We start from the raw sequence: 25880 nt of genomic DNA, 5'->3' as shown, positions 1-25880 counted from the left end.
CAGACGATGCCAGCCTGCGAGGCACACAAGGCTACGTTGGCGCTGGCACAATGAAGCAGATATCTTTACCTGGGAGGAAAGATGAATCTGGAATCTCGGGCTCTGAAGGAAGCTCACAGGTCACGGAGACCTCCCCCTCCCTTCCCGATCCCCTGACTCACTCAAGCAGAGAGGTCATTCACGCAGGAAGCCTTGCAGGCCGGGGATCTCATGGGGTCCCTCCAACTGTCCATCACTCTGCCAGAGAGAGTGAGCATGTGTAGGCAGGACTTCCCTGTAGAGCCATCTGCCCCTCCCCCAGGGCCTGCAGCCCACCTCTGAGTTCACCTCCAGTCATAGCTACAGTTCCTGTGCACGCTGGTCAGGACCAAGGTGTTGTGTCAACTTAGAATGGCCGGGGCAAAGCTCGACCAAGAGGAAGGGCTGTGGATGAACACCCCAAGTTTCCATTCTTGGCTGGATAGTCCTGAGCAATGCTACATATAGCCTTAAAAAAAAAAAAAAAAAGAAGAAGAAGAAGAAGAAGAAAATAAAAAGTCCCAGACAGCCAGACCCAGAGAGTCTGTATTTCTAAGCCCTGCAGATGGTCCTACTACAGGTAAACCCTCAGTTTTGTCTCCTCTCCCCAATGAAGCATGAATTCTGTCTTGGGATGGGGGGGACACCTCACTATCCCCCCCAGATCCCACACCCGGGTGAGAGAGTTAGTGGGTCTCCAGGCGAACCATGTTCGGTGTCCTGAAGGTCACCCTCATGCACCCCCAGCTGATTCTTCTCCCAGGAAAACCCCCTAAGTCTCCCCCGACGCGTGGATTCCAGCCCCCAGCAGTGAACTGACGGAACACTGCAAGTCTCCTGCGGCCGCTGAGGCCAGCCACAGCTGGTGGCGAGCCCAGACTCCAGCCAGACTGAGAGGTACAGACCCCCACTCGGTCCTGGCCATGGGGTTGCTCAGGCCAGCCCAGGAACTTCCCAGCACAGCACACGGCCTGGGGCCAGGGGCAAGCGCAAAGGCACTGACAGTCCCAGAGGATGCTTCCCGCTTCCATCCAGCCCTGAGAAACCGAGGCCCTACCTCAGTGACCTAGTCTGATGCTGCAGACTCCCCTTCCCTCCCCGCGCCAGCCCCTCCAGCGCCCCCACCTGCCCGGCCCATGCAGCCCCCGCTTCCCCCGGCCACCTCCTTTCTGGGCATTTAACCCAAACAGGCCCTCTCAGTGGGTCCAAACTGCCGGCCTATCAAAGGACCCCTGTGTGCGCCTCAAATAGGGCATTGATGGGGGCCCTCGGGGGCTGCCCGGCGATGCAGAGCTGGCTTGGCCAAGCCCCACGACTTCCCCAAACCCAGTTATTTCCTGTGCCTCGCAGGCCCTGCCGGCAGGCTGGCCGCAGGACACAATCCTGCTATACATCTCTGTCTGTTCCTCGGCTCGCGGCCAGGCCAGAGGGAGCGGGCAGAGGTTCTCGGGACACACAAGCCTGGCCCCTGGGTCCCTCTTCATGGAGACGGGGGCTAGCTCCTCCTCCTGTGCCCCTCACCTAATCCCCACTAGGTGGGATTCCCTGAGGGGCCCTCGGTCTCTGGGCCTTGATTCCCCCCACTGTGCGGTGGGAGCCTGCTGGCCCTCACATGACCACCACCACACTTCGTCAGCTGTCTTGGGGGCTGATGGAAAAGCAGCTGATTACAGAAATCCGCTGTCCCCACGAGAAGCATCCTGGAAGGCAGACAGCGAGCCCAGCCCAGCTCTGCCCCATGCCTGCCTGGCTCTCTGCTGGGTCCCCACCTTTCCATCTCATCGTCCCTAGAACCCGGAGCCGGCCTGTAACGTACTACAGAGCTCTGCAAGGCGCTGCTCAGACAGACCTCAGGACCCCCCCTGCAGGCATCATTAGGGGATGAGCCAGAGCCCTGGGCACCCCACCTCAGACTCTGCTCACGTTCCTCTCAGGCCACCCCTCTGCAGCTCAGCACTTCCAGCAGCAGAAGGCAGGAGACGGAAAGAGAAATCAATTATTAAGAAGTCTGATTTCTAGGTCCAACCATGCCCGGGGCCAGAAATCTCTGGACTTCCCACTTATGTAGGTCAAAAAGCATTAGGACCACTGTAGAGAGGCACATACACACACATACACACACCAGGTTTCTGTTACTCATACACATACACACACACACATACACACACATACACACACACACATACACACACATACACACACACACACACACACACACACACACACACACACACACCAGGTTTCTGTTACTCGTGGCCCTCTCCTGTTTTGCTTTCTTGCCTGGGGTGAGTCAGTCTTACAGCCAATGAGACCATGAGTGTAAAGACTGTTCTCCGCCAAGACCCCAAGACTTAGCCACTTCCCCTGCCCAGATACAGCCACTCTGAGCCAGCAGCCCCAGCTCATCTCTCTGTCCTCCCTGGAGCCCAGGCTGAAACCTCCCTTCCCCACATGTTAACTTTCAGTCCTAGTGACACCTCGTTGACAACTTTCACTTTGAGTCTTGGTCACACCTCCTCCAAGAAGCCTTCCCAGGCTGTCCATGGCCATAGGCTACTATAGTTATTTATGGATTCTCCCTGCTCGGCCACAAACTTGGAACAACTAGAGTAAGTCTGACCCAGTCACATAAACCCCAGCACTCAGTGTAGAACCTGGTCCAAACAGTTGTTCTCTGGGTAGTATGTTCAGGCCTCATCTGGAAAACATCAGCTCTTCACAGTCTGTGGTTCCCCCATCGTACTGTCAGGGGCAGTATCAGCTCATGATGCCCCCAGATGGACAGGTGCCAGTGAGATGCTGGACTGAAGAAGCAGACAGGGTGTGTGCATGTATGTGCTTATACACGTGTGGACATATGTGCCATGTGTGCATATGTCTGTGCATGTGTGTATGCATGTATTGTGTGTGCATGTAAGCAATTGTGTCTGTGAGTGTGTGCATACGGGTCCATGTTTGTGTTGTATGCATGTACATGTGTGTACGTATGCGTGGGTGCAAATGTATGTGTGTGTGCATGTGTTCGTGTGTGTGTCTATGTTCATTTGTATGTGTGCCCAGGTGTGGAGGCGTGTTTGTGCGTGTGTATATGTATATGAGTGTGTGTGTTGGGGGAAATGAGGCAGAAGATAAATCCCAAGCACCACCCCCAGCTATCCTAGGAATCACACCAGCCAGATAGAAGCATGTTGCTGCTTTATTTAAACTCTCCTCATCACAGACAAAGCAATTACACAGCAGGTGTTGGGGGTTCCTCCGACAAAGCCCTCTGCCTCTGAGCCCCACTCGCAGGCCTCTGAACCAGCCTTCAGTCTCCACTTCTGAGCTCCACCAGAAACGCTGGCACACAGGGAAGCAGGCCAAAGAGGAGGCGATGGAACCAAATCCTCCGTTCAGTACCACCAAGAGCCCTGTGGCAGGCTTTGCACCCATGAAGAGTTTGCCTCTTATGCTGGTGCGACTGTGGATTTAGTCCAACAAACAGATTTGCTGATTTCAGGTTGAATTTCTGCTTGACTGCACACCTCAGGCAGTTCGTGTTGCCTGCAAAGAAACTGGAGACAGGGGGCCTGGCCAGCCAGGCAAGATAGACAGCTGTACTAGCGATGACCACCTGCGTCTGTGGGACTGTCTCGGAGCCCAACACTGTGTGACAGTATAGGGGCAGTCAATGGTGACACTTCCATGAAATATTGGCGTGTTTTCAGGGCCTGTCTGAGAATGGAAATGATGGTAGTGGCCTGGAACGAACCATGGGATGGCAGCGTGGCCATTGTCAGACTATATTTTCATTTGAATTTACAATTGTTCAGTCACTCAGAAGTACCAGAGAGCTAGCCAGTTACTGGATTCAATTGATTGGGATGGTTCAGATTGCTCAGTGTTATTATTATTATTATTATTGAATTTCATCTCTATGCTAACTTGACCTTTGATAGTTTGTTGGCTTGATCACTGAGCAAACTATGTGAATAATTTGGATGGATGATAGGCGAGTGGATGGAGAGGTGAGTGGATGAATGGATGAATTGATGGATGGATCAATGTGGGTGGGTGGGTGTGTGAGTTGATGGATGGATAGATGGATGGGTAATGGATGAAGGGTGTGGAGGATTAACTGACAAAACTTGGCTAAATTGCCATGTAGAAACCAATGCAATGGTCTGTTGCTTAACCAAATTACTTTATTGAACTGATAAGTGTATTTTTGATCTACTAATCACTTGATTAAACTGGCCAAGCTGATAGTTGCTTAACCAAACTTACTGACTTTGGCTAGTCCTCGAGACAAACGTCAGAGCTAATCAAAATAAGCCGGGTGCTATTGGACTGAATTTGTGAGACACCCAAAGGAGGTGTTCAGCCTAAAGGGTTGACCCAATTGTGAGCATCTCCCAAGCCCTGAGAGAAAAGCCAGGGAGGTGGACACAAACAACTGTCCTGCAGTCAGCCGGGTGGCTTGCCCCGGCCACGGGCTCCCAAAGCAAAGAAGCAGGTTGTGAGGCAGCTCTGCCCGTGCCAGCACTGGGGCTGGGGCCTGGTGCACATCACACCTCCGAGTACGGGGGCGGCGCTGGGCCCCCCTCTGGAGTCTTGTACGGCAGAGTCAAGGCTTCCTCATAAGACGGCAGGTGCACCTGGGAGGGACAGAGAGAGGATCACTGAGGACTGATGGAAGGACCCACACCATGACCCCACATCATGGAGCCTGGTCCGGTGCCCTCTCCACACTGGGCTCACAGCAGACCCTGCCCCCTCTGCGCCAGGCCCCTTGCTCTGGTCATTAGGTGACCTTCTCCCTGGAAAATATTCAATATATATGTGCCTCCAGGGGAGTTGATGCCATTGCACATATCCAGAAAGGGATCACTGGGCCTGAAAGCCCACCCCCACCAAGGTCTCCCTTGGTCTGGGAGTGGTCAGGGGTCCAAGCTGGCCCAAATGAGACAAGCTTCCTACACCCTTGTTTTATATGCTTGTTTTTATTGCTCAGAGGGCAGATGGCAGTCAAGGGGTACGAGCTGCTCTGTGGCTCCTAGGGAGGTAAGGCTGTCCAGAACTGGACCAAGACCAAGGAAAGGAGGAGAGCTGTAAGTGGGCGTGTTCGCAGGATGGCGTCAGCACGCAGCCATGCTGCACTGGAGCTGCTAAGCGTCCCCTGAAGTTTCATAGACTTGGGGCCAGAGCGGTAGTACAGTAGGTAGGGAGCTTGACTTGCACATGGCTGACCCGGGTTAGATCCCTGGTAGCACAAATGGTCCTTGGAGCCCCACCAAGAGTGATCCCTGAGCACCGTTGTGTGTGTTCTCCCCACTCCACCCTCAAATACATCTGATGGAGTTTCTGCCACTTACAACCAAAAGAACAAGATTCATCCAAAGTCCTTTTTACAGATGAGTAAAGTGAGCCTCAGCTGCACTTCCTCTCTCATTTCTTTGTTGGCAGTTTATTCAGGGGGATGGGGGCAGTGCACACCCAGCAATGCTCATGATTTACTCTGGGCTTTGTGCTCAGGGATCACTCCCGGTGATGCTTGGGGGACATATATGGTGCCAGGGATCTAATGAGACCAGAAGTATGCACAGCAAGTGCCTTACCCACTGTGCTGCCTCTCTGGACCCCCTCTCGTGTCAATCTGATGCTTCATAGTGCCCCTCATCCCTCTTCCCTGGCCCCCTAAACACAGCCCACTGCCTCCTCTTGTTCCCATGGCCTTCTGGCTTCACCCAGAATTGGAACTGACTCTTCAGGCCTTAATTTCCTCTGCACCACACACTCCTCGAGGGAAGGGGGAGCATCTTAATTTCCTCTGCACCTTAAGGGTTGAATATAAAATCAGAAAAGAGTGAGGAGCAGAAATGGATCAAAGCAGAAATGAATGACTAGAACCCTGGACTATGGAGCTGAAAGAGATGCACCTCGCCTTTGTCCAATGACGCAGCCAGGGAGGGAAACTTGCCCACATGGCACAGTGAGTGGGGTGGGAGAGGGGCTGGCCTTGCCACATGGCACAGTCCATGGTAGTTGGTGAGGGGCCCCTCACTCCCCCTCTCCCCGCCACGCCCAGCCAGGCTCACCTTCTGCAGGTTCCTCATCCTCTCCTCATCCGAGTTCATGGATTTGATGAGTTTGTAGCATCGCCACACACACTTGAACATGTAGACCTGGGCGGGGGGGGGGGGTCGGGTTCGGCTGTGTGGACCATCCGTTCCCCTCACTCAGCACAAGCGTCAGGGGCTTCCTGGGGTGCCCCAGCTCTCCCCGGCAGGCAGCAGCCAACTCAGACCCCCTGTCAGCCCTGGACACTGTTCTTTCCCCAGCCCTGAGAACTCAGTCCAGGAAGGGCCTTTTCCAGGCTGTGGACCACCCTCGGTCCTTGATGAAATAGTTCGATGGACCCTGCTTGTCTCGCCCCAATAACGGGGAGCTCATGACCTCCTGAGGGTGTTGGCAGGACTGGAGCCTTCCTCCTGCTTGCCTGTAGCTAATCAAGGCTCCCAGGAGTGGACAGTCCTCCACAGTCAGGAAAGGGCTGATGGTAGATGTCTGCCCTGGACTTGGGAGGCATTGGCCAATGTTGGGTCCAGACCCCCCTTCCATGGGGTGACTCAAGAATCCCACCCAATGCCCTGCAAGATGCTACTGGGCTTTGCAATGGGCTCTTGTAGATTGTAGGTCTTGTGACTGTGCCACTGGAGTCATCTCTTGTCTAAGCTCAATACCCCCAGTTCCCGTTCCCTCTGTTGGTTGTTCTCCTGCTGCCTCCTCCTCCTCCTCCTCCTCCTCCTCCTCCTTCTTCCCTTCCTCTTCCTTCTCCTCGTCTTCCTACTCCTCCACCTCCTCCTCCTCAGCCGTGCAGCTCTGCATGCACTCACCATCTCCAAGAACAGGGAACTGAGATCAGATTCATCCCACGGGTCACCCACTCCCCAAAGAAGACCGACATCAGCCCTCCTTCCTTCTCAACCCCCACCACTATCAAAGGACCCCAGGTAAATCACATAGAATTGCTGTGAACAAAGCAAGAGGACCCGACCCAGGCCCTGTCTGGTGAGACCCCAGCCCCAGAAACTTGCTGGCCCCCTCCCAGGGCGTGTGGGAGAGCTGGCCCTTGACAGGCTTTTCTGCATGTCTCTGAACCCTAAATACATGGCAGTCTTCGCTGACCCACCCGGGCATCCCAGATGGGGTCAGAAAAACAGTGTGGGGGACAGGAAAAAGGAGCTCGAAGCAGGAAAGAGGCCCGGGGCAGGCCTGTCCGGCCACTCACCTTCAGGATGAGAACAGCAACAAAGGCGATGGACAAGATGATCATCATCTTGATGAACTGGCTGTGGGCTGTGCCTTCTTGGCTAGGGAGATAGTTCTGCAACGGAATTGAGAGCCCATCTGTGTGTGTAGTCATAAGCACTTGCACCAGGCAGCGGTGCCAGTCCCTGAGCTGGCGGCAGGTCAGATCTTCGCCCTTCTTCAGAGCAGGGTCAGGGCAGATGGGACCCACCTCACCCTAAAAGGCCTGGGAAGCGTGCAAGCAGCTTCCAAACAACAGTGGGTCCCAAGGGGGCTAACCTGCAGCTACACACACACACACACACACACTACACACACACACACACACACACACACACACACACACACACACACACACGTCCCCACACTTATCCAGTACAAAACACACAGCCCGGTGGGGTTGATTTTAGCCACACACTTCCTAGCTAGAGTGTGGCAGAGGGGAGCGTGACTGCCCAGAGGGTGTTAAAATAAGATATACTGGGGACTGGAGAGATAGTACAGTGAGTAAAGTGCTTGCCTTGCACATGACCACGTGTTTTGCTCCCCATATATGTGTAGTCCCCTGAGCCAGGAGTAAGCCCCGAGCACCATTGGGTGTGACCCCAAAACAAAAACTAAAAGGCATGCCATTCCTTCCCTCCTCTCTCCACCTCAGTTATTCACCCTGGGAGGTCAGCAGCCGTGCCCTGAGGTGTTCAAGGCACCGCTGCAGAGGCCAATGGGAAGACCCAGAGGCCGAGGGTCCTAGCCCATGTGAGTGGGCATTCTGGAGGCCGACGTTCAGACTGATGCGAGTCTAGGAGCGTGAAGCCTCAGCTCCAGCTTGTATGCAAGCTCCCCCCAAGTGTGCAAACAGGTGCACACTTGAGCCCCTCCCAAGTCCCAAACCCCAGAAGCAGGCGAGATAACCACTGCTTGTTGTTTCAAGGCCCCCCATTGAGGGACGAGTGGTTAGTCATCAGTCAAGAGCGAATATCGCTGCTGCTGCGCGGGCCTCCCTCGAGGCCCCTCCTGGGATCAAGCTGTCGTGCCCACCCGCCACAGGCCTGCCTGGCTGCCTGCTTGGTCTGACTTGTCCCCTGACACCTTCCATGCTTCCCCCTGCATCTGTCCCTCCGTCCCTCCCTCGCACAGACTCTCCTCCCACGGCCCCCTCCCCCGCCCCCCCGGCAGCTCTCAGCACAGGGAGGGAGTGTTGGCCCCACCAGCGACCTGCAGGCGGCCAGCCCCACGCCCGGCCTCACCATGTGGTTCATGGCCTTGAAGTCTAGGTAGGTGGGCACTTCCATGTAGGAACTGCAGAGCGTCAGGATGCTCAGGCAGAAGTCCAGCAGCTGCAGGGTCATCAGGGGGACCTTGGAGGGGACCTGCAGAGGACAGGCGAGGAGGAAGAGAAACCAGCCATCAGAAACCGCCGGGGCCTCTTCCTCGGGGGCCCCTGCTTGATAGACCGTCTCAGCCTGAGGCCAGCACCGTTTCAGTCCACCCCCGGCGAGAGGTGGATGCCAGACATTCCGATGAGACCAGCCTCGACAGAAGGGGGGTGTCCCGCCACTCAGCTCGGCCCTCTGTGACCCAGCTTCCCAGCCCATGTGACGGCAGCGACCACGGTATTGGACTTATGTACACAAAAAACCATTATTAATAGTGCTGTAAACCACAGAATCTGAATCGATGGGAAAAAAATGAAAAGCTGCGTGGGGGTTAGTCAGATCGGGGATTGGTGCCAGCCTTCATCCTCACCACCGCCCTCGCCCCCTCGCACCCCCCACCCCACTGGTGGCACCACCCAGGAGCCTTCTGCATCTTCCTCTTTCTGCCTTCAGCTTGTTTACAAAGGAGAAACGGAGCAGGCGTGGGGGGCCGGAAAGGCGATCCCAGCTTCCCTGGGCTGTCAGTCCCCACCCGCTAGGGCTGACGCCGGGCAGAGCTGCTGTGGCACTGCAAGGAAATGCAGCCACGGGGTCCCAGCAGAGACTTGGCGGTGTGTGCATGTGTGCATGTGTGTGTGCATGTGTGCGTGTGTGTGAGAACATACATGCATGCGCATGTGTGTCTGTGTCTGTGTGTGTGCACACATCCGTGTGTGTGTGTGTGCACACACACATATGTGGTAGAAGAGCTCGGGGACTTGCTCCCGGTTGAAGAAGGGAGCCTGAGGGGTTCCCCCGTCCAGCCCACGCGTGCCAATGGCCGACGCAGAGCCGGTGCTCACCATGCGGCCAGTGCGGGAGGTGAACCTGAAGTAGGCGGGCAGCTCGATGTAGGAGCCCAGCAGGGTCAGCAGGCACAGCAGGTAGTCCATGATTTGCAGCGACAGGAAGGGCAGCAGGTACTTCTCCCGGTTCTGCAAGGCAGAGCAGCTGTCAGGGGGTCCGGGCACGCCGACACCGCACCCCTGCAGACTGGGCTACGGCTGTGGGGGCAAGTGCTCCCTAGCCAGAGAGAACTTTCTGGTGGTGAGACCCCCTCTACCCCCCAAGGCAGGCCCGGAAAGAGACTGGGGGGACGCAGGGGAGGGTGCTGAAGTCAGACGTGGGGAAATGCCTGCTAAAGGCAGGACACTCGGTCGTGTCCGAGACGGGAAGCCAGGCAGAAGTCCCTCTCCTTTGGCTAAGAGCAAGTGACCGCTGTGATGGAGTCGGAGGCCCGAGTGGAGGGTGGATTCACAGGAGGGGGCTTCATGGTTTCTCCCGTGGTCCCCTAGAATCACTCTGAGTGCCGGACGCCCGTGGGCCCAGACCCCTTCCCAACTTCTAACCCCACTGTCACGGTCACATGACCAGCTTTCTGCCCAGCGGGGGCAGGCATAGGGCCAGGGCACAGGGCCAGGGCACAGGGGGCTTTCCTCTTTGGTGGGGTGGAGCTACAGTCTTGCCCCCGCAGGGCTGGGTGGAGGGCACCTGAGTATCCATGGTCGCACCCCCTCTGGCTCCTGTCATGATGACAGACCCAGCCCCTTCTCCCACCCCGACCCTTTCTCCCCTTTCCTCTGTTGAAATCGCCTGCCCCTGCCTGCAGCCCAAAAGGATGTGAGTCTCCGGCCTGCTGGGGTAGGGGGAGAGGTGAGTGGGTGAGTGTCCACCCTCCTCCCCTACTCGAGCCCCAAAGTCGGAGTAGAATCAGGGCTCTCCAGGGTCAGCCTGAAGATCTCCCTAGCGGTCTCCTAAAGCACTGCTTCCCCCTGCCTCCCCCCCCCCCGGCATCCTGTGAGGAGGACCAGCAAGTGGGCAACTGGGCAGCTCCGGCCCCCTGCCCCGGGCTCTGCTCAGACCCTCACCTTGACCACTCCCATCAGCAGACTCAGGCTGATGATGAAGAGCATAGCGATGAGCAGGAAGCTGGACACCAGGTTGGCTGGAAGACAGGGGGACACGGTGAGGGCCCACGGCCGCTCCTGGGGACCCACCTGGAGCCCAGGACCACACCCTGGGAGCCCCTGGCACAGGGACCATGGCAGTGCATATCCTCATACTCAGGCTGCACCCTCTGCTGCTCTCAGTCTAGAAGGGGCCCCAAGACCCAAACCCATTCTGGCTAGTGCCAGGTAGTGTAAGGGGCACGGCTGGGAGGCTGAGCTCTGCTTTAGCAGGTCAGAGAAGGCTCTGAGAAGGCGGCCTGTGGGTGAGTGACCAGGGGTCTGAGCATCTCCCAGGAGAGACCAGGCCTGTGTGGACAGGAAGCTCAGGGGCCACAGGACCCTGGAGGGGTGAGCAGGGGTTGGCGAGGGAAACAGCGTGGCAGGAGGTGGGCAGCTATTAGTAGTCTGCGCTGCCACCTTCTAAGTCAGACAGGTTTGCTCTCTGCACGTCAGGTGCAGACAGGTGGCACATCCGCCCTGGCAGAGGCTCAAAGAAAGGAAGGGGGGGCGGGGCTGGAACAATAGCACAGCAGGTAGGGCATTTGCCTTGCACGCAGCCAACCCGGGTTCGATTCCCAGCATCCCGTATGGTCCCCCCTGAAGTAATTCCTGAGTGCAAAGCCAGGAGTAAGCCCTGTGCATCACCAGGTGTGACCCAAAAAGCAAAATAAAAAAGGGGGGGAGGGGACAACGCCCAGCCTCAGCCAGGGCTGCTCCCCACCCGCCCACTCATGGCTGGGCAGCAGTCAGGACCTACCAACACGCAGGTAGCTAGTCTTGGAGAGCCTGCAGGAGGCGGTGCCGTGGGCCACCTCCCAGGCGTGCTCGATGAACAGCAGCACACTCATGATCTGGAACAGAGTAGAGACAGCGTCAGCCGGCGGCCGGCACAGACAGCAGCTGTGCAGGGCTCAGCCGCCGTCCCCTTCTGCCTCTCTGCACCACAGGCACGTCGGCGGCTCGTCCTTTTGGCTCAGCCGCCGGAGCTGTGAGATCAGGATCCTTCTAGCAGTTTCTGTCCGCTGCCCGGAGGAGTGAATGAGAGGCCAAGGAGAGCCTTTAGAAACGCACCGGGCGGCCGGAGGGAAGGGCCTCACCAGAGGCCAGGCCCCTCTCCTGCACCCCATTTCACAAGGACAGTATCCGGGCATTGACCCCTGTTCTTGGAACCACCCGTGCAGGAATGGGATCATTTGACCCATGGGTGCTGCTAACCGTATCCCCCTTGGCGTCTCCATGTGCTCATCTGCAAAATGGGGATAATAGTAAAAGCTTCAGGGTTGCAGTGGGGCGGGAGGGGATGAGCCCTTCAAGTCTCTGTTCCACACACGCCCCCACACTAAGCTCAGGGGCAGTGTGACTGCCTGCAGGGTCCAGGGCGGAGGGCTCGCGCCTCTCCTCTCTGCCTTAGCTGCCAGGTGTAGTGAACGAATGAATGAACCAATGATCCTTGTCTCCTCAGGGCGCCATTGCTAGGATTGGAAAGAAGGAGGAGGTCTGGAGTGTCTGAAAGTCCTGGAAATAAAGGCAGTCCAGCCACAAAGCTGCAGTTTAAAAGGATCCTGGGGATCATTTCCACTGTCAGATGACTCCATCCTGTGGTCAAGCAGTCTCAGCTGAAAGGTTTCCAACCACAAGAGGTACAGTCTTCTGTTACCCCTCACCCCTACCGCACACTGTTCTTCAGGAATTATTTGCCCTCATGGAGAAAAATGATGCATCTCCTCCCTTGTCATGGATGTCCTATCTCTATTAACATGACCTCAGCATCAACCTTCTAGGTGTCTCTGCATGTAACTCAGGCTCAGCTGACAGGCAGCCAGACACCCACCATCTGTTTCCTCCTCACTGACACTGTGGTTTTTTTAGCTCCGACGCAGGTCTCCATCTGTCTTCCTGCCACACTAACATCCTGTTCAGGAGGCAGAACGGGGTAGCAGAGACGAGTGATGAAGAGCCGGACTCCAGCCTCCAGGCTCAGCCAGAGACGTACTTGAGCCCAGCTCCGCTTGTGACCTTGGCCAAGGCACTTCACCTCTGAGTTTTCCCCACAGGATAAGCCAATGGGGTGCCCCTGGCCTTGCTGAGGGATGCCTTGCACGGTGTGAACTGAACCCGGGGCTGGGGGCCCGGCAGTCGGCCTCACACTGCTCTGCTCTGGGCTTGCCTGGGGGCTGGCGGGGAGCAGTGTCGGAGCGAAGTTTGGGGGGCAGGAGCTGTGTGAGCTCGCTGGCCGTCCTCCGTCTGCCTGCAGGGCACAGGGAGACCCCAGAAGACTTGATTCACCAGGAAGGGTTAGAGCTGGCCCCAGGGGACGGGGGGCGGGGGTGTGGCGGGCAGACTCCGTGACTGAGCCACAGCAAACAGTGCTCAGGAAGACACATTGCTTGCTGGGCCCCTGAAGGCTAAAGCCCCCAGCCCCAGGCCACCCACCCCCCCAGGTGCTCCTGGAAGAGAAAGTGGAGCAGGGGAGCGTCAGCTGGTCTGGGTAGAAGAGGTGAGGTGAGCGCCTGCTCCCAGGTGGAGGCAAAGCACATGTGTGTCATACGGGGGTGGGGTCGCCTGTGTGGCCCCAGGTACCGAGGACTCTCTAAGCCCTGGGCACAGCTGAGTCAGGGCTGCAAGCGGAGAAGAGCCTGTCTGCGCGGCCGGTTAACTCCTCCTCCTCTCGGGAGCTTAGAGACACCAAGGGGCTCGCTCAGGGGCATCACAGCTTGGAAGCAGAGCGGAGCTTTGGAGTCCGACTCCCAGAGCTGCCCGATGCTTGCTACCCCCTGCCCCCCACCCGACACACACACACACACACACACACACACACTCCAGGCCCAGAGATGGTCAGTCTGCACCTCCGTCCATAAGGCCTTGCTGTTACTTCTGTGTTACCTCTAAAGTCTATTCCTGGGCTCCTGTCTGCATGGTCATCAGTGTCACCATGCACACATTGCACGTGCCTGCGCGCACACACACACACACACACACACACATACACATGTGCTCACACATGTGCTCGTGCACACACACAAGTGTGCGCATACACATATGCACACACACATCTCAGAACTAAAGAACAGGACTGTAATGTTTACAAATGCTAACGTTGCTCTCCTGGGACCCCTGGACATCACTTTGCTTTACAAACCTCTGTGAATGTGTAACTCACCCTCCAAGGCTCCTCAATTCTGGTCCCGAACTCACAGCCCCTCCAGGCCTGCCGTTCCCCCCTCCCCACTGTTCCCCAACCACCACTCCCGAAGGGCAGGCACCCCGGGAGAGTCCACTTAACTCTCTTCTGGAGCCACAGCCCAGAGAGGAGGTTCAGTGCCCAGGGAGCTTGTCCATAGCTGCCCACAACCCCCCATGGCCCCCCACAGCACCCTATGGCCCCCCATGGGCCCCCATGGCCCCCCGCGGACCCCCATGGCCCCCCTGGCCAACTGAGGCTGTGCTGCAGCTTTTGGAGCCCAGAACAGGCCCTGGGCCCGTCTCTGATTCTCTGCCCGTGTCTCCTGGCCCTCGCTGGGGTCCGGCCCGCCTTGCCCACCCCTCGTCGGGGCTCCAAGCCTTCAGAGAGAGCACCTGTCTCCCCCACGCCCCACAGTCATGCAGCGCCCCAAACGGATTTTTTGTTTTGTGGGGGGAAATAAAACAAACGGATCCTGCCTTCAAAGCCAGGCTCACCTCCACCGGTCTCCCCTCCTCCCTCCCAGGCGCGGTGAGGCCTCTGTCCCAGAGAGCCCCAGGACCCCCGAGCAGGGAGCTATAGCCCAGGGTGGCAGAGCCAGGCCACCGTGCGCGAGCTCGCACCCTTAGGGGGCCCCGAACTCTCCCCAACACTCAGGGGCTCCCTCTGCTACCAGAGAGACTCCTGGCCCGTCTGCATCCTCTGGGCAGTGGGCAGAGCCACCCCCTTTGCCAGAGGCCACTCTGGGACAACTGAGCTCCTGCATATGTCATTCCCCAGGGCAGCCTGGGCTCTGCCCCGTGCCCCAGAGCAGCGCCCCAGGCCCTCACTGCCCCCAACCCATTTACTACCCCTGAAAATTTCTTGGCTTCGCTATAGTGTACCCTTGGGGAAGCCCCCAAACCCGGATTTCCCAGGTTTCCCCTCTCCCTAAGGGGAAGTGGGATAAGAATATTGTCTCCTGCATGCCCCCCACACCCACACACACACAGCCCTCTCCCCCTCTCACCCCTCCACTACCTTCGCTCCTCTGCCAAGGAGGGTGCCTGGCTTATCCCCAGCTCTGTGTCCTTAAGCAGGTGACTGCCCCCTCTGAGCCTCAGTCTTCCTACTTGGGAAATGGGGGTGGTGACCGCCCAGCCTCATGGGGTTGCTATGGGCTCTGTTGCTACGTCACTGCTTCTGGGTGGCACCATCAGGGGGCACCTGGGGCCTCCAGCCCCCATGGTTAACCCCACCTGGCCTGTTGGAGTTTCAGCCCCGAGACTCTAATGTCTGTGTAAGTGTATAGGAGACACCAGTGGGGAGGCGGGGGCAGGACAGGAAGGAACCAGAGCTGCTGTTTGGGTTCCACTAGCAGGAAACGCCCGAGCGTTGAAGAATAAACAGAAGCTTTCCAGCCATCCCAAAAGATGGGCAAGTGCTAAGGCCCTGGAGAGCTGGAGCGGGGTTGGAATGGCAGGGGCAGGGGCCGGGGGCGAGACAGGCAGTGACCAGTGGGTAACTGAGGCCAGAGAGGCAGGGTCCAGGTCAGCCTAGCCCCAGGTCCTGCCTCGGCCCCCAGCCCCACTCCCCTCCCCTGCTGGCCCTCCTCCGCCTCTCCTGATCTCAGTTCCCTTTCCTACCCACCCCCGCTTCTCAACAACAAGCACAACTTCCCTAAGTGAGCACCGAGCGGGGTTGGGGGGGGGTGGGGGCGGAGGCAGGCAGGGACCAGGAGGATTCATACTCCTTTTCCAGGGAGACCGAGAGGGGTGACCGGGCAGGAGCAGAAACGGACGGGGTGTGAGAGGAGAGAAAAAAAAAACGGAGGGGGAGGACAGGTTACATCCCAGCTGGCGGTGGGGGAGGGGCCATGGTCAGGCCAGACAGTGGTGACCGTGCACGGAGGGACCGGGCAGCGGCTGCGTGTGGCCAGGATCACATGTGCAGTAATAATAGAGGTGACGGCGGGGGTGATAGGGGGACACAGGGTGCCTGCTGGGAAGTGATAATTAACTGCCACAATCATGTGGCCATAAGCCGAAGCCACAGTTGCCTTGACCTCAGTGACACCAGGATACACGGGTGATGGTCGAGATCAGCCTGATCCCAGATGTCCCAGTTCTGAGTCAAACACCACCTCAGACCCTGTGGCGCGCACACCCAGCTGTCAGCGGGGGAGAGGGGCAGCGAGGACCAGTGCCCCGGGCGGGCATGAGGCCAGAGCTGGTCCCGGGACCCCCCACCACCACCCCTGCCAAGCTGAGAGAGTTCCGGTGGCACTGCTGTTAGGGTCCCTGGTGCCTCCAGCATGCCTCTCCGAGCCAAGAGCACAGCCTCCACTCACAATGCAACAGTGGGAGGGAGGAGGCTCAAACACCCCCAGCGGCCCCAGTGATGGGCACCTGCTGCAGGCAGTGGCCACGCCCTTTGTGCTCTCCTTCTGAGCAGCCTGCAAGGATAAAGGTCAGGGTGTCCCGCTCACCAGAGGACAGCAGGGCCCCGCCTGGACATGAAATGAGGAGGCGCCAGGAGACATCAGGTCTGGGCTCTCGCCCCAGGTGGCCAGAGACAACGCAGTTTGCAGAATGAGTCCCTCCTGGCCCCTCAATCTCCCCAAGGAGCCTCTCCCCCCCATCCCCGGGCCCATGACTCACGGGAACCTGCCCCTTGGGCGTTTCGGGTGATTCTGATTATCACCTGCTACTGCAGCTCTGTCCCAGTTTTCCCTGGCACCGCCCCCCCAGGTTTTGGAGCAGAGATGGGGGGTGAGAACCAGATGTGTCAGTGGCAAAGGAAGCTCCCAGCCCCGCCTCACATCACACTTCCTGTCTCAGCTTATCGGGGGCAGCCGGAAGGGGCCACCTCTCCACCGCAGCACAGATGCCATCTCGGAGCCCCAGAGACTCCCCTCTTCCCAGAGCCCAGCTGCTCGGGAGGCTGCCACCCTCCCTCCACATGGCCACATCACTTTTCTGTGCCTCAGTTTCCCCATCTGTAGAGCAGAGAGAAGGGCTGGCGCCCAGATGCAGCTGGTGTGCGTGTGTCTGCCCGCAGAGCCCACCGGGCTCCAGACAGCGAGGGAGTAGCCGCCGTGCTGTGTGTGGGCACCGAAGCACAGGGCCGCGGCTGGACACGGTGCCCTCTGCGGCAGAGACCCACACACGGAGCTGGCTGCTGCAGGAGCGGGGTGGAGTTTACGAGCATCCTGGGGAGAGAACGAAGCAGGCATGAGTGAGCAAGTGCTGTGATCTCACTCCGTGATAGAACCTTCTAGAACTACACAAGTTGGAAGAAGTTCAAATAGGGTTGCAGGGAAAGGTTTGCAGAGCTGGGGGGCCAGAGCAATAGCACAGCGGGTAGGGTGTTTGCCTTGCACTCGGCCAACCCGGGTTTGATTCCCAGCATCCCATATGGTCCCTTGAGCACTGCCAGGAGTGATTCCTGAGTGCAGAGCCAGGAGTAACCCCTGTGCATCGCCGGGTGTGACCCTAAAAGCAGAAAAAAAAAAATGTGTGCAGAGCTGAAGTGGAATCCAGCTTGATTGGTGCCCGAGAGGGGCTGGCTGGGGGCAGCCTGGGGGGGGAGGGGGAGTGAGAGGAGGGGAGGGCAGGGCTTCTGAGCCACAGTGAACTATGACTTGGGGGTCATCCGGGTGCCAGGCAGGAGTCCCCGGGAATGGTAACCTCACAAACAAGAGGGAGGGGATGTAGACGACGCGGGGAGACACATGGGCCTAGGGGGCACCTGCTTGGGGACCGGCAGGGGTGGGAGAAGGAGGAGCAGCTGGAGCAAAGGCCCCAGCTGAGAGAACATATTCCATGGTTCTGGTGCTGCTCCCAGGTTGGCCGGAGGAGATGCCCCAACCCTGCCCTCTACCCTCTGCCCTCTGCCCTCCAGACCTGACCCTTGGAGAGAAGACTGAGGAGTCTTAACGGAATGAGGACACTAAGGGTGAGTTCCTGGCCCAGTGAGCCCCGGTGGCCTCTATTATCCTTGAGGCGGCGAGGGGGGGTTGGGGAGGGGGGCGCGAGGGGGGTGTCATCAAACTCTTCATGGATAAGCACCTAAGGGCTCAGCCCCAGGCTTGGCTCAAGCCCTTGTCATCTTTCATTACTGGGGAAGCCCCCCTGGCCCCCAAACTCCCAAACTCTCCCCGTCAGTCACTCTCCCCGCGCGCGCACACACACACACACACACACACACACACACACACACACACACACACTCTCCTCTAGCCTGCCAGCACCAGCCCAGCCCCTGCGGGTGGTGCCGAGACCCCCTTTTCCCTGTGGGTGCCGTTTCTAAGCGCAGGACTCGCACAGTTCGTCGGCCCCCGCAAAGTAGCAGGTAAGCTGCCCGTGCCCGTCGCAGCGAGAGCCCCATCTTAGCCCCCCTGGGCTTCGTCTTCCTCAGTCGGGGCCCTGGGGGTGCAGCCATGTGTGGGGCGCTCTGGGTGGACGTTACCCCACAGGCTGGAGAGGAAGTGGCAGCGGGGCGCGAGCACTGGGCCAGCACGACACCGTGCACAGCCCCTCACTCGGCACCTCCTGACAAACTCTGAGCCCACTCACGCCCCGCAGACCCCCAGACAGGCCACGGTCCCCTGGGAGACCAGCACACACGTCACCCAGAGCACAGAGTGAAGTTCTGGTTCCAGACCGCTGCCCGGGGCTCAAAATAAGAACCCCACTTCCCGCGGGTCGGGGCAGGGGCCGGGGCAGGGAGGCCCCCAAGCCACAGCCCCGCCTTCCTGTCCTGAGTAGTGGTGGCAGGGTCCCAGTGGGTCCCAGCAGGCCGGCCAGTTAGGACCCCTCCCCTGTGCTGCTCCCAGCTCCTGCCCCTCCCTGCAGGAGACCCCCAGCTCAGTCCAGCTCCCAGAGCCGCTCCCCTCCCGAGGAGCAGCGAGCAGGGCGAGGGCCGGCCAGACCGGGCTGACTGCACCTGGCCCGGGGCCAGCGGGCTTGCCGGGCCCCCAGAGGGATCTGCACGCCCCGACTCAGTTCCCACTCGGGACTCCAGGCCCTGGCTCTCCCCTCCCACCCCTGTGAGGCTGGTCCAGGCCGGATGCAGAAGGTGCCTCCAGGCTTGCCCGGGGCTTTCCCTGCAGGCGGTTGGCACCTATATTTAGGTGCCACCAGATGCGCTTTCAGGAGCGTCCCTGAGGCTCCACTGCCACTGGCAGTCCCCTTCAGCCGGGCACAGCCCCTTGAGACAGTCATCCAGAGACTGGCCTCACCAGCTTCGGGCACCGGCTGCTCAGGCAGAGAGAAAGTGAGAGAGGTAGGTCTGCGGGGGAGGGGGAGCAGTGAGAGGAGACACTATCAGGAGGGCTTCCTGGAGGAGGAAGTTTCCCATAAGCTGGACGTTAACAAAGAAATGAAGCCTAGGGAAGATCTCCAAGACAGACAGACCACCCCGACTGTGGGCTTGTCATCCCTTTCACCTGTGTCCAGTCTCCATGTCCTGGGGTGGGGCCTGGAACAGACCAGGGTCCCTCCTGGCCTCAGTTTTTGCATGGCTAAGGTGGAAGACCTGGAAAAAGCAGAGCTCTTCCTCTTAACTTGGAGCTGGAGGGAAGTGAGAGGCTCTGCCCAGCCTCACCCCTACTGACCTCTGCAGCTGACCCTAGCACCCCTCAAGGTCATCCCTCCCCTTAACTCTGGTTCAGAATTTCTCAGTGTTCCCAAAGTTCCCCCTGTCCCCAAGCCTTTGCACATGCTGCTCCCTCCAGGCGCATCATTTGGCCCAACGATGCCCTTATTCATCCTTGCACTCCTTGGATCTTCCCCGCCACCCCCCCCCCCACACACACACACAAATCTAGGACTGGGCTCAGGCCCTCCTTGGACCCTCATCTGTGGCAACACTGTCACCCACCAAGCCATGGTCACACTTTTTCCCTGACCAATGGGTAGTCTGGAGGGCAGAGGCTGTGAGTGAGCCTGGCAGTCCCAGCCCTGGCAGAGCTGTTGGCACTCAGGGCAGAGCCCCCACGGGAGCAGCGCATGGGGCTTCCTCCCAGCACAGCAGTTAGACTGGACAGGACACCCCCCAATGATGAAGAGACCCATGACACACGGTACAAGCTCACAAATTGATTATTTATGCAATAAATGAAGACACACAAGCCTCCCAAAGGAAACGCAAAAACCAGGTGCAGCCACCCCACCCCTGAGAGAGAAGCAGAGACAATCCCCCCTTCCCTTCCACCTCCTCCTCACACACTCACACACACACACACACACATACACACACACACACACAGAGGAGTCAGGCGGGTACTTTCTCTCAAGGAGAACATGGAAAGGGGGCATGGGAGTACCGGGGCGCCCTGACACACGCCTTCTCTCCCAGGGGATCAAGGGCCAAGCAACAGGATGTGCTGATGGAATTTCCCCTCCCTGGTCATCCTCCCCAAAACACAGAAGCCAAGTCGGTCGCAAGAAGCCCCTCAGACAAGTCGCACTGGAGGAACATTTCGTCAAGTGTGTGACCAAAGCTGCCAGCACTGTGGGGGTCATCCACGCAGGGGACCTGCAGGGCATGCGGCTCCCGGGGACAACATCTCTCTCATGGACATGAGCCCCTGAGTCCAATCCCTGCCACCCGGCCCGCCCCCCTCCCCCCTGTCACTGACTGCAGTCCCAGACACTGTGGCTGCGTCCCCTGGTGCCACCAACAGCAAGCAACAGCCCAAGCATCACAACAGCAAACAACAAAGACAGAAGGAAAGGGCAGAGGGCTCCAGGGAGCCCTGCAAGAGAAAGGGCCCTCAGTGGGACTGAGTGGTGAAACTCGCAGACAGTAAGGACGAAGGACCTCAGTCTCCATCTCTGTGAAAAGCTGCAAGGTGTTAGTGAGGGGGCTGGTGTGTGGTGGGCTGAGCCTGCACCTCTTTCACCACTGACCCAGGCACCCATCTACTCTGGAATAAAGTCTCCTTTAGAGAACGGCACCTCGGAGCACGGGTTCATGGTTGGAAACTCACAAGTGTGTGGGGCAGTTAAGGAGGTTTACTGTGGGTCTTGGTGGTGGAATATATGCACTGGTGAAGGGATGGGTGTTGGAGCATTATGTAACTGAGACTTAAGCCTGAAAGCTTTGTAACTTTCAACACGGTGATTCAATTTAAAAAAATAAATTAAAAAAAAAGAAGAAGGGCCGTTAGAGAGAAGGGGCCAGTGTGACAATAATAGTTGGAAATGATCACTCTGGACAAGAGCTGAGTGTTGAAAGCAGGTAAAGGGGTGTGCATGATAATCCTTCAGTATCTGTATTGCAAACCATAGTGTGCAGAGAGAGAGAGAGAGAGAGAGAGAGAGAGAGAGAGAGAGAGAGAGAGAGAGAGAGAGAGAGAGAGAGGAGAGAGAGGGGGAGAGAGAGAAAGTGCCTGCCATGGAGGCAGACAGGGGTGGGGCGTGTGCGAGGGAAACCGGGGACATTGGTGATGGGAAACGTCTACTGGTGAAGGGACAGGTGCTGGAACATATATGACTGAAACCCAATCATAAACAACTTTGTAACTGTGTATCTCACGAACAATATTGTAATTCTGTATCTCACTCTCATTCAATTAAAAAATAAATTTTAGGGGCTGGAGTGATAGCACAGTGGGTAGGGCATTTGCCTTGCATGTGGCTGGCCCGGGTTCGATTCCCAGCATCCCATATGGTCCACCTGAGCATGGCCAGGAGTAATTCCTGAGTGCAGAGCCAGGAGTAACCCCTGTGCATCACCGGGTGTGACCCAAAAAGCAAAAAAAATAATAATAATAACTAATTAATTAATTTAAAGTGTTACTTGGGGCTGGAGAGAGAATACAGCAGGGAGGGCACTTGCCTGGCACCCCGACATTCCACAGAGTCCCTGAAACCTGCCAGGAGTGATCCCTGAGCACAAATCCAGGAGTCAGCCTGAGCACTGCCAGGTGTGACCCCCCCAAAAAAAATAAATAAGCAAATCACTGTAACTGTCACTGTCATCCCATTGTTCATTGATTGCTCGATTGCTCAAGTGGGCACCAGTAACGTCTTTATTCGTTCCTGTCCCGTGCTAGTATAGCCTAGTGGCGTCTGCGCACTCCAGGAACACAAAGAGCAACATCTATCCATGGTGCCCCGTAAGGAGAAAACAGAGAAGCCGAAGAACTAGCATTGTCATGGTGCTGTTTGGCCTCATAGTGGCGGCTCCCTGGCACCAGCCCCGCTGGCCTGCCTGGGCCTCCCTCCTGCTCCAGCCACCACTGCAGGGTAGGGCTCACTGACGAGTGGGGGGAGGCCGCCGGGGGCTGGGGAAGGGAGGAAGTGATTCTAGGGCCAAAGGGTTATCTGGGGCCGGGGGAGAGCTTCGGGTTGAGAAGCAGGAGCGAAGGGGCCAACTGAAGCCAGCTCTCGGTGCCCCTTTGTGAGCACGCCGACTTGGGGAGTTCCCTCTCTGCACCCCACAAGCCCAGTCCAGCAGCGAGCAAGGCCCTAGCTCCAGGCGGGAGCAGCCCCTGGGCGGGGCCCCTCCCCAGGACGCTGCAGCCCAAGGGGCCTGTCCACAAATAGCTGCCAACGTTCGGGGCCGTTGCCCATGACTGACTCCAGATGACGAACCTGCCCAGCGGCACATCTGGGCGGCGCTTCTGATTTTCCACCCAGATGTCCGAGGCCCGGCCCGCACACCTGCCACCCTGCTGCTGGCCCCAGAAAGCCCCCAAGTCCTGCCCTTCTGGGAAGGGGCTGAACCCTCCCACAGGGAGCCGAGAACATCTCCCATCCCGCCTCCCAGTCAGCCCAGGACCCCCCCCCGCCAGAGATGACCGCTGCCCAGCTTAGAGGGCTGCAGAGCTTCCTGGCCGCCTCCAAGCCCCCACTAGACCCCGGCTCCCCAGTGGGGCTGGGAGGGGCAACTTTGCCCACAGGTGGGTGATCATGCCATGTCAGAGACATGAAGTGGGCATGACGAGGGGTGGGGCCAGCATCTTACAAGAGGAGGCCAGGAACGCCCCCAACCTCCCACCATGTGTCCTCCAGCCCCCAATGTCCATCCTGCACCCAGGTGAGGGTCAGGCTCTTCACTTGTCATGCCAGCCCTCCTGCCCACCAACTTGTGCCCCAACCTGTCACCACCAGGTAGGCTGGGATGCGGTGCAAGCCTCTGGCCTGGAACCTCATCCTCTCTGTGCTCCACTCCGGTGCTCCCCTCCCCACACTCTCTCAGCCGAGCGATGTGCCTCTGCAACACCTCCAAGCAGGCTTCATGGATTTGATGCCCACCATTCTCCGGCTCCGTGACGGGCCTGGATGTCACTCAGCCACATAAGGTGAGGACTCTAGGTGGTGCAATGGAGAAGCAACTCAAGGATCACAGTCAGCTAGAGAGAAGCACAGTGGACAGAGGGCGCGCTCTGCAGTGGACAGAGAGCATGCCCTGCATGCAGAGCCCGGGTTCAAGCCCTGCACCGTGCGGCTCACTGAGCACTGCCAGGAGTGACCCCCCCCCAAAGCACAGGGTTGGGAGCAGCCCCTGAACACCACCGGATGTGGCCCCTGGAAAAATAAAGCTCACCCAGGGTCTGTGGGGCAGTGTGCATGGGGGTTTCTCCCGGCCTCGAGTCAGCCACCACCATGGAGACTGCAGGCAGCGGGGCATGAAATCCTTCCTTTCCTGCTTCTCTAGAGGACAGGAGGCACTGGCCAGCACCTACCCGCTGGTGCCAGCTGTCTGCAGGAGACCTGCAGGGGCTCCCCAGGCACCCCCGGGCCCGTCACCCTGCCGCACTCCCCCACGCGTGGCCCCTGAGGCTCTGGAGTTCCGGAACTCCGTGCCCGATCCCATCCTCTTGCTGCCCGTTTTATGAAGGGGAAACTGAGGCCCAAGACAGGAATGTGTCTGGGTTTACCAGCCAGTCAGAGGGAGGGTGGGGACAAAGACTCCGCAGGGCCCTGCTCCTGGCTGCTTATGTGGCCACCCAGGTCCTGGGAGCGACACTCCCTTGCCACGACTCTGGGTGGCCACAGCCCCGACACCGTCCACCCCTCTCGGCATCCCACTGATGCTGTAAGCTGGCTGCACACTCCTCAACAAGCAGCAGGCTCTGTGCCAGCCCTTCACACTCGGTCCTCACTACCGTCCCATCAGTGAGGATTCCCGTGCCCACTCGTAGAGCTGGAAACGTGAAGTTCAGAGAGGTTAAGGCAGTGGTGAGAGGCAGCCCAGCCAGAAAGCAGTGAGGCCCAGACTGGCCCCTGGGAGGAGGGCTGCAGAGGCTCCCTGGACACCCCCCACACACTGTTCCTGCCAGCCTGCACAACTAGGAGGAAGTAGCTTGCAGCGCCCGCAGGCCGTGGGGTTCAGGCAAATTTGAGGAAGCCCTTCCAGGTTCCTGAGAGAACAATTAACCACAGGCCCTGAGTCACCCCGAGAGGGAAGCGTCCGGGTCTGGGTACCTGGGTGTGACTGCGTTTGGAGGGGTCGGGGGCAAGTGTGGTCAGGACACGGGCAGAGGCTGAGAGTTGGGGGGTGGAGCTGTCATCAGCCCCGTCATGAGCAAACAGATAAGGCCCCACGGGCAGATGAAGGGGACCGCTGGGCCCTTCCCGGCTGCCCCCAGACACTCGAGCAGGGAAGACGCCCCACTCAGGTGCACACACTCCCCCTCATCTTTGGGGGGTAGCCGGCGGCTATTGCAGAGCTGCTGAGCTAGGACAACTCTGGAAGCCCAGAGGACAGAGCTCCACTTCTCGCCCCTTCAGCAGCCCAGGCCCCATGGGAAGAGGGGGACGGACTTGGCTCCCCTCCTGGGACAGGCCAGTTCCCACTTCCCCAGGACCCTGTGTTCGCCTCTGCTGTCCCCCTGGTGCTGGACGTCTGGTGGCTACTTGTTGCCCCATTTTACAGAGGCAGGAACTGAGTCCAGGCCACCCGGGATGGACTCCCCTGCCCCCGCTGCATAGAGTGGGAGACCGAGGCCCAGGAAGGGACAGAGAGGGACAGAGAGAGGGGGTCAGGGGCAGGGGAGGAATCGCCTGGAGCACTCAGGCCCTCACAGGCGCTGTGCCCACACTCACCACATGGTAGATGGCCAGTGCCATGGTGGCGATGCGAACGTTGAAGCAGCAGCAAGTGTGGCGGACGACAGCCGTGGGGGAGGCCATGGCGCTGCTGTCCCCTTCTCCGAGCCACTGACTCCGGGAGCAGAGCAGAAAAGGGGAAGCTGGCTGCCCTCCTCGCTTCCTTCCTGCCCCCTGCAGACAGGCGGGGTGGGGGGGGGGTTGGGGGGAGGAAGGGGCAAGATCGTCACCGCAGGGCGGGGCGGGGCGGCAGGGAAGGGACACAGCCAACACCCAGCCCAGGACCTGGCCCTCAGCCATCCCAGGAGGGCTGCCCGGGGAGGGGCAAAGGGAGCGGGCGCAGACACACCCTGACACCCACATGGCCTGGCTCCCCGAGGCTCCTCGCCGCCCCGGACAGCAGGGACTGTGCCCAGCCCCGTTTCCTGATGAGGAGACGGGTCTGGGCCAGCGAGAAGACCCAAAGGGCTGGGGCGCATGCTCTGCCTGGGGGAACCCCAGATTCAGTCCCTGGCACAATAAGGTCCCCCTCAGACATCACTAGAAGTAGACCTCCTTCCTGCAACACTGAAAAAGTAAAGGTCCAGAGAGGGCAAGGCCTCCACCCCAAATTGCACAGCAAGTTAGGGCTGGTTGCAGGATTCAACCCCAAATCTGTCTGGTTGCAGAAATCATCATTATCTAGAACCTCCTCTGTGTTCCCCTGGCTTAACCCCTTCAGTCCTCACCGACGCCCCTTGATTCAGGTACCCTGAGTGTCCCCACTGACCAGGTCCACTGGGGAGCGGATGTGTCCATAGTCATGCATGCCTAATCAGCGGCGGAACAGGAAGCCAGGCCGCCAGCTCAGAGCTCGTCATCTCTTCCCATCCCACCCCGCAGCCAGTGCAGAGCAGCATGTTCTTCCTGAGCAGAGTCCAGCGAGGGGTGTAGGCTCCATCCCAGGACAGACCGTGATGCCTAAGCAAACCCCTCAGCCACGTCG

General features: G+C 58.7%; 1 protein-coding gene across 1 annotated transcript; it reads right to left on the bottom strand.

Annotated features, from left to right (window-relative positions):
• Positions 1-3196: 3196 nt before the first annotated feature.
• On the bottom strand, positions 3197-25037 carry LAPTM5 (lysosomal protein transmembrane 5). The gene is made up of 8 exons (XM_012931656.2): positions 24893-25037; positions 11430-11523; positions 10592-10668; positions 9527-9658; positions 8556-8678; positions 7289-7384; positions 6096-6182; positions 3197-4655 (listed from the first exon to the last, which is right to left on the bottom strand). The coding sequence occupies exons 1-8, from the start codon at positions 24977-24979 to the stop codon at positions 4566-4568; spliced, it is 786 nt and encodes a 261-aa protein (XP_012787110.1). The 5' UTR covers positions 24980-25037; the 3' UTR covers positions 3197-4565.
• Positions 25038-25880: the final 843 nt, after the last annotated feature.

Source organism: Sorex araneus, chromosome 5 (assembly GCF_027595985.1).
Source record: "Sorex araneus isolate mSorAra2 chromosome 5, mSorAra2.pri, whole genome shotgun sequence".
Classification (NCBI taxonomy): domain Eukaryota; kingdom Metazoa; phylum Chordata; class Mammalia; order Eulipotyphla; family Soricidae; genus Sorex; species Sorex araneus.
Note: the sequence above shows the minus strand (reverse complement) of the source record. Positions and strands in the feature narration are given on the sequence as shown.

Coding starts and splice junctions, on each gene's coding strand:
- LAPTM5 (XM_012931656.2), bottom strand. CDS start 24,979: ATGGCCTCCCCCACGGCTGTCGTCCGCCACACTTGCTGCTGCTTCAAC. Junction 6,183..7,288: donor TTGCTGTTCTCATCCTGAAG/GTGAGTGGCCGG, acceptor CCCCCCGCCCAG/GTCTACATGTTCAAGTGTGT. Junction 4,656..6,095: donor GGATGAGGAACCTGCAGAAG/GTGAGCCTGGCT, acceptor TGTCCCTCCCAG/GTGCACCTGCCGTCTTATGA.